General features: G+C 33.6%; 2 protein-coding genes across 6 annotated transcripts in view; one reads left to right on the top strand and one right to left on the bottom strand.

Annotated features, from left to right (window-relative positions):
• Positions 1–213: 213 nt before the first annotated feature.
• LOC105324261 (cilia- and flagella-associated protein 36) lies at positions 214–11,511 on the bottom strand. The gene is made up of 8 exons (XM_034470097.2): positions 11,354–11,511; positions 9,556–9,620; positions 8,894–9,004; positions 4,978–5,219; positions 4,598–4,754; positions 4,098–4,238; positions 1,506–1,748; positions 214–1,198 (listed from the first exon to the last, which is right to left on the bottom strand). The coding sequence occupies exons 1-8, from the start codon at positions 11,454–11,456 to the stop codon at positions 914–916; spliced, it is 1,347 nt and encodes a 448-aa protein (XP_034325988.2). The 5' UTR covers positions 11,457–11,511; the 3' UTR covers positions 214–913.
• An 838-nt stretch (positions 11,512–12,349) lies between these two features.
• Positions 12,350–15,777, top strand: part of LOC105342606 (protein unc-79 homolog) — a 36,147-nt gene continuing 32,719 nt past the window's right edge. For all 5 annotated transcript variants that reach the window (XM_066086640.1, XM_066086641.1, XM_066086638.1 and 2 more), the window contains exons 1-4: positions 12,350–12,505; positions 14,291–14,411; positions 15,040–15,200; positions 15,549–15,719. In XM_066086640.1, the coding sequence (XP_065942712.1) occupies positions 12,484–12,505; positions 14,291–14,411; positions 15,040–15,200; positions 15,549–15,719 (475 nt within the window). In that variant the 5' untranslated portion in view covers positions 12,350–12,483. The remainder of the gene's footprint in view (positions 12,506–14,290; positions 14,412–15,039; positions 15,201–15,548; positions 15,720–15,777) is intronic.

The raw sequence follows: 15,777 nt of genomic DNA, 5'->3' as shown, positions 1-15,777 counted from the left end.
AACAATTTTTTTGAGGAATGATAAAGGCTATAATTTTAAGAATCAATAAAAAAAAAATATATTAAATAATCATAACAGTCAAATCTCTTTCTACAAGGTGTAAATATTTATGAGACAGCTAGGGACTACAATTTTGGAGATTAAATATCCAAAATTTAGAGGAATTTAATCACGATAGAATAGATGAATTTCTGGTGTCTGTAAATGTTAATCGAGACAAAAATTAAAGGGCTAGGTCCCCATAAATATAATAATCTCACAATAAAATGGATTCTTAGAAAGACTCACTTTAACAAATTTAAATTTTTTACAAAACATGCATGTACATGTAGCGCATTATAAAGAAGGTAATGAAATCAATACAATGTAATATCAATCGATTGCTTGATATTTACTCGAATATTGAGTAAGTTAGACATAATTAAACACTTGCACAGAAAATTCCCAAACTGAAAACGAGTGAGCATAAACATTTTTTCATATAAATTAAGCTTATATATTGCAGATTAAATAGGCGCAAGCTGTAAAACAATTAAATTTTAACTCTTTTAAAAAACTCTAATATATGTTTTAAGCAGCAAAATATTTTAAGCAAATATAATCTTCCATCATTCTAAACCCATTACCCGGTATTCATCAAAATCTTGGATCAAATTTGATATTTTGAATTATAAACAAACATCCAATGAAGTTTAACATTGCACCACAACTTGAATGAAAGTGACCTGAACGTGATGAAAAATGCAAATTGCATGGTAAAAATAATCAAACTACAATAAAACATTGAAGTCCCTTTTCATACTAATCCACACTTATTCTCTATCAAACCACATGCAAAATTTTAGAATGGTAATAACATAAGAATCTCAGGTGCATGTCTCAATCAAACGCATTTAAATCATAATTCTCTCTATTATTTTCCTAACATCTCTGCTTTTAGACGATCTGCAATAGCTTTTCTCATGGCCATCTTTTTCTCCTCCTCAGGACTGAGTTTATCGGATTCATTAGACGGTCCCTCCTGCATTGCAGATTTTGCCATGCGAGCGGACATTGGACGTTTTGGCTGGGATTTCTCTGCTGCTAACAACTGCTTTTCTCTTTCTTTCTTCTTCATTTCTAGCAGTTTATCCCTTTGTTGCTTTAAATATTCCTGCCTCTTTTTCAGTTCATCTGGATTCATGTTTGACATGGCAGCCTAAATTGTTGATAGAAAGTAATATGTACAATTTCATTACATCAAACATTATGTATGTTCTATGATTTTGTAATCTAAGCGTCTCAATTGGCTTTAATCAGCCAGAGTTGTTGAGAGAACAAGACATATGCAGAACAAAAACACAGTCTGCTTCACTGAGAGGGAGAACTGGGAGAATTTTATCTACATGTATTAAATGCAGAATTACATTATTCTAAAGAGAGATATCATTAAAACTCTCTCTCTCTCTCTCTCTCTCTCTCTCTCTCTCTCTCTCTCTCTCTCTCTCTCTCTCACAGAAACTTACAGCTGCTGCCTGCAGGGCGGGAGATGAGGACTTATTCTGTGACGTGTCGGTGTCTGACTGCTTCAGCCAGTTTGCGGCAGCCTCTGCGCTGGAGATCTGAGGCTTCTGTTGACCCACAGACGGTAGTTTCTGGGAGGCGATGGCAGCCGTCACACTAGCTGTGGGGACAGGTTCTGCTGGTTTTGGGGTGGGAGCTGCAATAGGAGCTGCAGCAGCAGGTGCTGGGGTCACAGATATACTTGGCTGTCAAAAGAGAACAAAACTTTATTATTGTTTAGTTAACAGTATAAATCTTGATTCTTAATTATCAAATGCTTTATTAATTCTCTAAGTTTTATGCAGATGCGTAGAATGGAAATTGAATTCATTTTTGAATTCATTTGATGCTAATGGTTTGTAAACAGTGAAGGATGCTAATAACTAACAATTTCTGTGGTCTCCATCACTCCAAAAGTGAGAATTTTAATTTTTTTTTTATCTTATTTAATTTTTGACTTGATACATTCAGATGGAGATTATCAAAGTTATCCAAAATAAATAAAAATTAAAACATTCTTATGACAAAATATTACATAACTCGTTTTTTTATGATCCTTCTTTCACTTAAAATTTTACGCAAAAAATAAAAAAAAATAGACCTTTACTTGTATATCATTGTAATTCCCAGCATATTTCCTGATACACAAGCACCTAAAGCAATCTCCTGCACATAATAACATAACAATAATCACTCCTATACATATCCTCAGTAGTTACATGTACACATTGATGTACCCCACTGCATTACTTTGTCCAAGTGATAACTAGGTGATAAAAACCCTCATCAAAAGTTATGTATCATACCTGAAAACATGAAGTGAACCTGCTGAGTAACTATTTATTTTTAGTACTCATCTACATGAAAAGGGCCCTATAATTGTAGGGCCAATTTCACACTTTCCCAACAGATAACATTTTGATCACACTTGTGTACATGCTGAACTTTAATGTACATGTATCAACATTTCTATATAAAGTCTTGATCATCTTTATATAATGACTGCTATGATGGATAAATAGTTCCAATGGATAAATACCTGTAGCTGACCAGTACATGCATTATTCTTTGGTTCTGAGCGCTATATTTCTGACCTATGTCAATAAACATGGAGTCTGACTCGTCAGCCACAGAGCTTTTCTCTACCACAGAGCCCGGTGATACAGGTAAATTTTCATAATTTTTGTCTCAAACTTGTTTTTCATTGAGATTCATGAGATTTTGCCATAAATCTGTGTAACATGAAATGTACGTGGTACACCAAGCTACTCGCATTTCTCTGCTTTTAAAATGATTTTGTGTTCTGTCTTTTGACAATTACCTGCACCAGTCAGGTGACATAACTCTTCATTTTTTGTGGCAATATTCAATGAACAGAATATGATTTTACATTTTAAATATACAATTACTGATACAAAAAGATCATTCCAACATGAGTTTTTCCTAAACTTCCTTAAATTCACAAAGAAATGCTGGATTTCTGTATTTACCGGTATTTATGTTAATTCAGCTCACCTCAAAAAATAGACAAATTGGGAGACTGTATCCTGCCAAGAAATCAGGGAGTACATTGTACTCCTTTTTAAGACTTAATGCATGATACTAGATCCAGTTTACATTATTATACTTAAAATTTGGAGCATCATTTTTATTAAGGAATATATTAGTATCATCTAATGAAAAATATGTTACACATTAAAGTAACAAATGGCAAATAGGGAATGTTGTAAATATATATCCAAATAGGAATTCACAACAGAGCTCTTTCTTATCATAGTTAGGAAAAATATCTGATTCTAAAAAAACCTCAAGTGCATATTATTCAATCCATCTGCTGACTGATTATTCCAAGAATGCACTGAACCCAGTCTTCTGTGAAAGCAATAGGAGACTTGCCGCTGATTTGAGGAGACTTATCACTGACTTGAGGAGACGAATTGCTGACCTCTGGTCTATGGGTACTTAATGAGACTTACTGCTGACTTGAGGAGACTTACTACTGGCATGAAGTCTGTGGGTGTTAATTAAAGGACACTATTAAGTACTGATTTGATGTCTATGGGTGCTAAAGGAGACTTACTGCTGACTTAAGGTCTGTGGGTGCTATGGAGACTTACCGCTGACTTGATGTCTGCGGTTGCTATAGGAGACTTACCGCTGACTTGATGTCTGCGGTTGCTATAGGAGATTTACTGCTGACTTGATGTCTGTGAGTGCTATAGGAGACTTACCGCTGACTTGAGTCTGTGGGTGCTATAGGAGACTTACTGCTGCTATAGGAAACTTACCGCTGACTTGATGTCTGTGGGTGCTATAGGAGACTTACCGCTGACTTGATGTGTGCAGGTGCTACAGGAGACTTACCACTGACTTGAGTCTGTGGGTGCTATAGGAGACTTACTGCTGCTATAGGAAACTTACCGCTGACTTGATGTCTGTGGGTGCTATAGGAGACTTACCGCTGACTTGATGTGTGCAGGTGCTACAGGAGACTTACCACTGACTTGATGTCTGTGGGTGCTACAGGAGAATTACTGATGCTATAGGAGACTTACCGCTGACTTGAGGTCTACGGGTGGTTTTGATGGTGGTGGTTTAGTGTTCCCAGCTGGTGGTTTGCTGGCGTTCGCAGCTGGTGGTTTGCTGGCGGTACTGGTTTGTGGAGTTTGTGAGCCCAGAGACAATCCAAACAAAGCCTAAATGATATTTCATTGAAAGTCAGACTAAAATCTTGTTGCAATTATGCAAAACATTTGTATTCATAAACCTTTCATTAGTAAAAGTTTGCAATTATGACAGCATTTGATGATTGTGGATTTCTTTTAACAAAAAATAAACTTTACTTATAGATCATATACAAGTACTCCAATAAATATGTATATGTACATGCACAAGAACCAATATTCAAGTAAAGTTTATTTAAACCAATATTAGTATGTATTGTCTTTGCCCAAAGCAAGAGGACAAACCAACAGATTTTACTTAAATTTATACAGATCTTCATAAAATCTGGAAATTAAGTGATAATTAAGATCTCATCTTGCTGTTTTCTGACCTCATCCAGTTTGGCTTTCTCTTTAGTTTTTTCCTCCTCCAGGCGGGAGTGCTCCACTTGGGAGATCTGGATCAGGCTTTCCATTTCCTTCTTCTCTGTAGCCTCTTCTTGGGTCTTCTTCTTTTTCTGCTCCTCTTCATACTCTCTTTTAGACTGTCTGCAGTAGAATTTTTTTTCATTTCAAAATGACTCGATGCACTGTACTTATAAAAAAAAATTTCATCTGCAACACTGTATTGATGCCACAGTTTCTTCCCCCACCTTTTTAAAGGCTTTTTTCTTGACAAAGACAATTTTCAAAAAAGAAATTGTGACATAAATTTAGCCTTTATTTCTAAGTTCTTGTCTAATACCCTGCCTTTAAACAAAAATGTTCTTACTCTAAGACAGCTTTTAGGATTTCATCCTCATTCTGTGCTCCATATTGCTCTTTTGGTGCGGGGGCGGCTGCAGGGGGTGGGGAGGTGGGCTCTGATTTTCCATCCTTCAAACTCTCTGGGAGGGCCCCCTGCATCTGCATAATCATTGCCAGTGCTTGCTGCTGTAGTTCAATGTTCTTCTGGACCATCAGTCTCACAAAGATCCCATAATCCTCTGCAGCAAAGAACTGCTCGAACAAGCTCTGTCAAGGGAAACAATTCAGTAAAAATATTTCATGTTTTAACGCAATGATGACAGTTTTTTTTTCAAATATGTAAGACTTCATTTTGATAGTAATTTTTATAAAGTTTATTTAAATATCAATTATTTTCACACTAGACATCAGTGAGATGGTGATCATCTCAAAGGGCCTTGCTTTTAGATATGCAGGATGAAAGGGCCTTGTTAAGGACTGTGTATATGTGTACATAAAGACCATTTATTACTTACTTCATGGTCACTGCACAGACTTCATTCTTATGCGCTAGCTGACATTGGTTGAAGTATGAACAGAATAGAACAATGGATAGAGAATGAACATGACCTCTTGCTCAAAGCAAGCCTTTGACATTGACCTTTGATTATTAACACTCCTTGTGTACAGCATGAATAAGATGGGACCAAGGCTAGAGAGAATTTGATCACAGCAATGATTGCGCATAGAAAATGACATCTGACCTGACCTAAAAACTTATTTCAAGGCCACTGCAAGTCATTTACTCAAAAGCACTCTATGGATTAAGGGGAGAGAAATTGGCTCCAGACAAGGATTTTATTTACAATTACATATTGTAATATGTTTGACCTTGACTTTTGACATACAAAATTGATTTTAGGTCAGTGAAGGTCACATACTGCATTAAATCAATAGTAAATCAAGAGTGCATTTAAGTCAGAAAGTATGCTCTTGTTAAGTGTTTTTTGACAAATGGATGGACAGAATTAACACTGTTGGGCACCCACAGAATGGGGACCCTAATAAATAATATGCTTTCCCTTATATGGAATGATATAGTTGTAAATTATTTAAACATAACACATGTGGCTTAATGTCATGTGTTTTAATTTTTATCATTTCTTTTTTTGGGGGGAAGAAATCACTTCACATGTGCAAAATTACCACAGTGACAAACTGCACAGTGCAAACTTTTGGAAGAATGGTTATTTTTCAACATTTTCAATCTTCACTTTTGAGATTTCAGAAATTAAGTAACTAATTTTGATTAATCTCATTAAGTTCTGAAATCATACAGACCTCATATGAAATAATTAGAAAACTGAACAGATAAAATGTTAAAATTTAAAAAAAAAACGAGATTTTATTTCTCTTAATCAATTTTGCATAAATATCACACTGAAGATTCTTAAGGTTTTAATAATGACTTTGTGTGTGATTTTTGGTGTGATAATGCATGAACAACTGTGCCTCACTTACTCTCCAATACTCCAACTCCCCCTGCATACAAATAAATTAACAAATCAAAATTTTACCAAATGGATGGGCAGTAAACTCATTTTGTAGTAATCTGTGTACAAAAGTCAATGAATTTTTACACTCAACAGATTAAAATGTAACTATCTTTAAAGTTTGGGTTTAAACAGCATTTTTTCTCTTTAAATAAACAATTTTGGCATAGCTTTGTTACAGAGATAATTTGGACATTTCTGTATCATGACAGTTTCTCTGGAGATGAACAATAAAATTTAAGCTATTTAATACAAGTATCACTTTATTATACACGTTTTCTTTCACTTTATATATTTATCTTGATGTCCAACAGCTTAATGCATTAGGTTACTGCATCAAATATTGACTTGTACACCACATGCCTGGGCTTTTTTATTTTATACCTCGATCTACGTGAATTTTTAAAATCCACCTTTAAACTGTCAAATATTGTAAAACCTGAAATTGTTAAAGTGGGGACTATATTTCAAATGCAATGTTTTCTCTTCCACTCTCTCTCATATCTCAGGGTGTCCAAAACACTTTAAAAAGACAATGTTTTAAATTTTGTCACGACAATAATGGAAGCATGCAAGAGTACACTTTGGTCTTTTAAAATAATACACATGTATCTTAAATTAGTTTTCCATGATCTGGTTATCATCAAGAAAATCAATGCTTTCAGGATTTCAAACTGACAAAACCTGTACATATATGTATAAACACAGTTTTGGTGACTTACTGCCTGTTACATGTATGTTTGACCTAACATGACAGTCAAAGATGTTTGTCTGACAGACAACACAATTATGGTCTACTGACTGATGGACTAATCATTAAAGGAGAAATAACATTCAGGGGATTATACATGTATCAAAGATTCTTATCTGCTTCAGTTAATCAAAAGTCCTATCATCATCCTGTGACATATACATGTAATTATATTTACCGGTATATACCGTACTACTAAAGGCCAAAATAAAAATCAAATTAGCAGACCATCCTTTTAGTCATATTAAGAACATATGAATATCGATCGATCTCCATTGAAATAGAATGACTTAGTTATTAACCAATTTTTTAAGAGAAACACTAACTGCTGTTCGTACTTTTACCAGCTTAAAACATATTATTTAGTTTTGGAAAGGACTGCGAACGATAGCAATGTGTAGCCGCCTAACTAAAAGTCATTTTTTGAAAGTTGTCAAATTAAAGTTAATTTTTTATAATAATGTAAACATTTATGTATATTTTCATTTAATATAAATGATTTGGTCAAACAAAGAGAGATAACTTTGTATTTATGGTTAAAATAGCTCATTTCATAATAGAAAATAACGGAAAACGGAAATGTTTTTTAAAACATCCCCCCCCCGAAACAAAAATTCTTTTTGAGGGGTTTTAATAATTGTTATTTGGCATATTTTTACCAAAGGGTTTGTTGTTTCACGGGGTGAACATATGTCTACAGACCACAATACGTACATTCCAAAAAAAGAATTTTGCTTTGTAAATTTTTGAAAACTAATTGACAGATATGAATTAATATGAAATTTTACTTTAATATATATCGTAAATATGTTATTATTATGTTTTTATGCACATATTGGCCGCTAAATAATATTTTCCGCACTCATAGAGACCGATTTCAATGAAATTTTTTTTAGACCCCGTGTTAGCAAAACTTTTGTTTATAAATGAATAATTTGATTACAAATTTTATTTTGAAATAAATTGATTAGGATTTGATTATAGTAGAAAACTTAGTTTTTGAATATCTGACAGGAATTCCAAAATATTTGGATGTAAAATGTAGGCGGGAAACGGGCGTTAGCGTTCGCAGTTCTTGACTGTGTTTGTATTTCAGTCCAGGCCTTTAAGAAAGAAATCAATACCAAAGATTATAGGTATGTGTCAAATAATTCTCTCAATATAGGCTAAAGGTAGCAGTTAAATATACAATACATAATTAATGTCTTCCACATGGGAAATGGTGAATCAAATCTCCATCACTTGATAATAATCATCTTCATTATTTCTCTCTGAGCATGCACTCTCTTGATTGCTTTTTCAGATAATTCTCCAATGACCTTGTAATACATGTATATGATATTCATTACCTGCATTTTCACATGTTAGAAAATATTTATTCTTGGGGACCATTTAAAATGCAGTCCATCAGAACAGTTAATCGATCTCTCTAGTTTACATATATGAGGTAACAAAACAATTTTTAATCTTGATTTCTAACTCTTTCTATGTCGGTTAAATCATAAACTGCATTGACATTCTCGGCTCTTTTATTATTAAATAACCTCAAAAAAAGATTTAAAAAGCTGCTGTACATATCACAAGCATATATAAAATGATCAGTTAAGGTGATCAAATTTCAACATACTTTTACGTTATTGCAAAATACAAATATTTACCTGAAACATTTCCTTGATGTCCTGCTTTTTATTCATGTCATTGAGAGCTGTAATGATTTGATCATGGCTAATTCCAGTGTCTTTCATGAAAGCATCTAGCAATTTCTGAATCTGAAATAAAGCAGTTTTCAATTTACATACTGAATATTTCATTTCTGTATTTTCATTTGTTATCAATCAAAAGGTAATGATAGCAATAGTTGCATTGAAATATGTATACCCGCGGTATTTTTATTACCTGGTAATATTTTTACATCTACTGAGTATGATTACCTTTATTTCTAATGGAAACTTATTGCAATTCATAGCTCTGTAAAAACTGACGGTACGGAAATTTACACTCCCCATTTATTGATATATCGATACCTACAGCTACCTAGGAAAAATCACGGACTACACGAAATAATCAAGATGATGTATAATAAACAATAAAATGCTTTGTTTGATGATCGATTCATGTGGTATATGAATCAAGGTAACAATCATTGCAAAAATAATTTACAAAGTGGGTTATATATTTTTTCTGCAAATTAAGCAGCAATGTCACCTTCACATCCCATACGAGTCAGCAAAGAAAGCATTTTATTGTTTAAATACTACTTAGATACACTTTTCTGTTTCACAGGCTGATTTTTGGTATGGATATATGAATAATGACTTACAACGGCTTTGTACTCTTTATGAACTTTTTTGTATTCATCACTATCTTCAATGCTTGGATCAAATACTGTAAAAAAAAATATCATAGAAATGTATACTGTCTAGTAATACTGCTGTCACAATCTTAATCAAACATGAATTCGTAGATTATCATCCTATATCTGAATCTTTGCCTTCAAAACAATCATTGACAATTTCTTAATTATTTTGAGAGAGGGTTAACATACATGAAAGAAGCAAGGCATATGCATGTTTTAAATATTTCTTACAATTTTTAATGTGCATGCAAGGCAGTGAAACATATCATATACAACTGAAAACAATCTAATTCAAATTCGATCCTTCAGGTGCTCATGTTTGATTTGAAGACTAGTAGCCATCAAGGCGCATCAGCTCCAAAAACCTTCATCTCCTTTAACATCTAAAAGCTATTGCTAAGATTCAGCATCCTAGCCTGTCAAGTGCATCAGTATCACAAGGTGCATCATTTAAAGGGCACCTGCTCCCAAAATCTTAACCTGCTCCATCATCTAAAACCTAAGGCTCAGATTCAGCAACTGAGCCTGTCAAGTGCATAAATTATAATCATAACTCATAAGATGATCCGAACAATCCATTTAAGTTTGATGAAGATAGGACCAGTAATAAAACAGATATGGCCATCAAATATTACCTGCTCCAAAAACCTTAACCTCCTTTAGCATCTGAAATTAATGGCCCAGATTCAGCATCAAAGTCTTTTCAGTTCATAAGTTGGCCAAGATGCATCATCCATGCAAGTTTGGTGAAGACAGGACAAACAATAACTTATATACAGGAACTGATCCCGAAACCCAAAACTTTAACCATGCAAGGATGGGTGCTAACGCTGGAGGTTTAGCATATAATTAAGCTTCCCTGACTTTATCTTGGTAAAAGTAAGTTTTAAGTTATCATATAATTCAAAATAGGGTGTACATGTGTGTGTGTGTGGGGGGGGGGGGGGGGGGGGGGACTGAATATCCGAAAAAAACTTAATGATTTAAACTGCATGTAGATGTTTCACTAAACCGAAACATCATATAAAAAGTTCATGTATCTTTTTTTTAGGGGATCGATGTTTTAGACCCAGCAGATTGCTGACTTGAATACAAATGAATAAAGCTTTCCCCCAAAAGTGGTAACTGTAAACCAATTTTTCTTCCTGATGAATTTTTGTTGCAAATTACTGGAGTTAAAATGCATGGTTTACAGCAAATAATTTTTGCAATTAAGATGTAGATTATATAATTTAACAGAGTCATTTCATGATGACGTGTTTGTGGCAAAAAATATGAAACATGACTCTAGCGGACCATGTAAAATTCTTGCAGGTGAACAAAAGTTGGTTTACAGTAAACATTTGATAAGTTATGAAATTAAAATAACATGTAATCAATATATGCAAGCCCTGTCATCGTTCTATATGTAAGTTTAACCACAGAAATATGAAAAATAAGGTTAATATGAATTCAATTAAACATTTCCAACTTAAAAAACTAACTCTTCATGAATTTTTTTTTTAATTCAGCCCCAATCAATTTTTAAGACACATTAATCAATTGCTCGCAAAAATCAGTAAATGTGCTTGAATGACATTACCCCATAACTATCAAAGGCCATAATTAATTACTTCCTAGATAACTGATAAGGCTTATTACAAAGTAAAAGAGAAAATCGATTTCGATCGGCGGGCACTGGCCTGCATCGACATGTCTCGCGAATGTTTGAATTCAAACAATAAAATATATGCGTTAAACAAATGGACAGAAAATATCTTACTTAAACACTTTGCCTCCATAAAAGTCAAGACTGGAACCTGGAAAAACGGGTTTCCCAAGAAACACAGCAATTCATCATAAACATAGTCACCTCGCTTCGCCATCTTGTTATAAAATGACGCCAAGTCTCGCGTTTCTAGGGATTTTGTTCGGATTTCCTTTTGATTTTTCCTTGCAGGTGCGAAAATTATTGTTAGCTTGTACAAAGTTTAAGTCGATTTGCCTATGATTATTTTCATCACCGAATAATAAATTATCTTATTTTTTGTTTCAATCCGATTGTCAGACCCTCTGAGAGGCTTTAGTTAGAAACCCCATGATTCTAAAAGACCCAGCAGCTCTTGATTTCAACTGATGCACGGTTCTGAAAATAAAAAAAAAACTATCCAAATGCCGCAATCAAGTTTTATGATGTTTATCAAATCTCTAGGAAACAATATGAGTTTAAAACTTTTGTTTGTTTCAACAATTTTACATTTCAAATCTGAAAAATAAATTATACTAAGGCACCCAAGATGGTGGGGGGGGGGGGGGGGTATGTATTTTGGAAACAATTTATAATTTTTTTTTATTTATTAAAATGAATATGAACGTATCTTGAACGACCCCACCTCCTCATTTAGGGGGACAAGTTCACATTTACCAGAGGTATTCACATACAGAAAATAATAATAAAGAAGATACATTGCGCGTTTTCAAGATCTCTCACTGGCCAATATAACAGCGCTGCAGTTTTACGTTACGTGTTATAAAAAATATTGATGAGTTCGTGATACAATTAAAGAATTTGGATATTCTTACAATATACCTGTGCATCACAGTTATACTATATGTACCATATCTGACGGTATACACTTTTATATTTAAACTATGTTACGCATTTTTAAACACTATATATATATATAAAGCTTATCTTACGCATCCAATATTCCCGAGGAACGATTTCGGGGTACACCGCTAAACTCAGTTACAGCAGCAATCATCCGTAACTTCTCTGGATTTTTCAATAGGAAAGTCAACGGGATAATAATGAGATGAAAGATTGTTTATCGTAAATCGAATGCTTTTCAGTTTAAAAATGCTAGAAACTTGGCACATATCATCATAAGTTTGGAGCAGAAAAAAACAAAGATGACGACTCGTGCAGCAACATGTAAGTCAGTAGCATTTTGTAAAATTGTCTGACGCAGACGATCGAGAGATATCATTGCATAACAAAGTTCCATTTTAGGAATGCCGAAAGTACAGCTTTTTGTGATTTATTTATGTTTAGATTATGCTTAGCATATTCAGATTTATTGCACGGATATTGCGCGTGTTAAGTTAGATCAAATGACTTTGAATTTAGTTATTTATGAGTATAGATTTCTGAAAAAAGAAGGTTTCAAATTGATAATTTAAACTATACATATGTACATTAATTAACTGTACAGAGGCCTATACTTCGGTAGAGTTACATGATGATACATAGAATATTATGTTTATAGATTTTTTTTACACTCTTAAAAGTTTAACCCCCCCCCCCCCCCCCCCCTTTGGCAAAGCACTATATAGCTGTATATGCAGCACATTTTCTCGAATTGTTCAATATTGCTTAATACTACAGGGTTCAAACAGTATTTTGTTCTCTTTAGAATATTTCTTTTACTTAAACTCTTCTATATTGTCTCTTTCCTCGTCAGGTTGATTCAATTCAATTTATTGATGAAAACCAAATGTGGCGCCGCGCAACACATGAATTAGCCTCAATTAACACAACAAAGTTAAATTGCTTTGATTTTGCTTTTCAAATTAATGCATACAAGCATGAAAGTATCCATTGATAACATTTTTGAAAAAGTGTGCAAGATGTTCTTCTGAATGAAAAAAAGCTGTAAACCAACGTTTATTGATCACGCCGACTTTATTTTGCGATTTCCTGGTGCTAAACTGGATTGCGACTAATTTTCGCGACCAAGCCTTTTCCAGACCCTTGTGATAAGAATCAAATGACAAGGACTGGTTCGCGTCAAGAAGTATTCGCAACAACAAGCTAGGCTCTCGCAAACCTCGTGAAAAATTCTCGCACACGAATAAAAGTTGCAGGTTTACAGTAATTTTCCATTATAATCTTCAAGGGAATGTTGTGTTTTTGTTCTGGTGATCCAAATTCTCTGGAATTGAAAGAGGTGATAATGTTAATGAAAAGTAAAATCTGAGTTTTTTTCTGTTACATCAATTTCTTTTGGTCATGTTTGATATGCAAAAAAAATCAATAAAAAATGACAGAAACAGTAAGTCTGAAAAGGCTTTAGGACAGTTTTATGCCATTCAATATACACTGTATTTATTTTGCAATGCCATGGTGTGGTTATAAATTATATTAATATGCTTTGTGAAGCATTCTTTTAGGAAAATGCAATGACATACTGTTGATTCCTTGTTTTACACGAGTAGGTACTTAAATCTGTGATTCAGCTGTTTTGTATCAAATTCCTAAAAGAACTGTCTGAAAAATAAAATCGAGATTTTAAAATCCGGGAAAATTGTTTCTCAGTATTTTGCGTGGATATTTATTCCTCATTTTAATAAGGAATCTGCAGTACCGTAGTTTGTTTATGCCAGACATCACTTTATCAAGTATACTACCCTGGTAAGCTTAGAATGTTACAGCTAGAAGGAAAATCTGTATCTTTGCTAGCCAAGCGTTTTCGGTCCACTCTGTTCCCCACATACAGAGGAAAGGTGCGGATCAGAAAGCCTTGATTTGGGAAGATGGTAACACTGTGACTTTAATAACTAACTATGCAACTGTTACATATGCCGTGATAATCCCAATGTTTATTTAATGGTAAATATAGAGTGCAAATTGATCATTTGCATTTTCAAATAAATGCATGTTAGTAATTTTATCTTTTGTAAGATAGTGATTATATATTGGTTTATTTAATATTTTCAGTTAATTCCAAAATAAAGAATCTTAAAGATTACAGATTTCGAATATTGAACAACTTAACTCCACAACCAAGTGGAATTGAAATAGAAAATACATTGAAATATTTTTCTCAGACTCTAAGAAGGTAAGAAAAAAATTATATATACAGTATTCAGAAAATAAGAGAGTTAAAAATATAGTAAAATTACAAAGGGGCAGAGGAAGGGATATGCAACTGACCTCTAGTTTTTTAGTGTTTGATTTTCTGGCAGAATTTGATATCACTATAAACTTGGACCATTTTAGAGTAAAACTTATTATTATACTCTCATGTTAAATACTGAAATCTGATTGGTTTAGACGCAGTTGATAATTCATTCTATTACCCTCATAGTTACCTCAACGGGTAACACTATATAAAAAATGAATGTAAAAAAATAAATACTAATGTAAAATTTTCTCTAATATTAAGACATTCAGTATAATAAAATAAATAGTGCATGCTTGGGAGGGTATCTGTTGAAATTGACACCCCTCGAAAACCATTGTCAACCTCCGCTTTGTGTCGGTTGACAATGGTTTTCTCGGGGTGTCAATTTCAACTGTTACCCTCCCAAACAGGCACTATTTATATAATGTTATATTTATGTAATATTTACTATATCTGCTGCTGATTTGATGAAAAAGGGGATCATGTTCTTATTCATCAGAGAACAATTAATCACAGAGTCCATATTAGTATTTAATTCATGAAAATTTTTCTTTTCCTGAAGTGTACTGAAAGATGTCCCTAACATCCCAGCAGAGAGCTATGGACCAAGGCAGAGAGACAGTGTACGACAGTCTGTGTTTCCTAACCTGAATTATACTGGGCTGTATTATGCCATCCTAAACATGATAGACATTGTCCCTACAATGCAAATGAAACAGATAGGTACTGTATTGTTATACATTATATGAGAGAAAGAGAGAGAGAGAGAGAGTAATACCAGTAGTTATAATGTGGTAAACATATACTTATAATGTTAAAGGGAGAATCAAAGTTTATGTTAATAAAAGTTGAAATGATCAAATAATGTGTACTTAGTAAAATTTCAAATAGAATAATTTCGGTAGAACCTGACAATTTTAATAAAACCTAGCTTCTTCGTTGAACACTGCATAGTGAACTGAATTGCTTAGCTGCTGGATTGCAGTTGATATTCCTGGATGCAAATTTGCACATCATAGCATGTGTGATCACACAAATTTAACTATGAATGTATTTAAAACATTTTTACAGAAATAGGGGAGTATGTTTTGAAAGTGCTGGGATGTCTTGTTCCATTCCTGGAGCATGACCTACTGGATTCCCTCCCTTACACTGTGGCCTCTACACTGGCCATCTTCCCTCCCACTCTTCACAAGGACACCATCGATCTACTCTGTAGCAATATGCTGCCCATGACTCTAGGTAAGCTAAAATTTGTATACAAGTATACAGAGGAAAATATTTTTGTTTGGTTTAGGTG

Source organism: Magallana gigas, chromosome 6 (assembly GCF_963853765.1).
Source record: "Magallana gigas chromosome 6, xbMagGiga1.1, whole genome shotgun sequence".
NCBI classification, from domain to species: domain Eukaryota; kingdom Metazoa; phylum Mollusca; class Bivalvia; order Ostreida; family Ostreidae; genus Magallana; species Magallana gigas.
The sequence above is the reverse complement of the archived record's forward strand: the minus strand, read 5'-3'. Positions and strand labels throughout refer to the sequence as shown.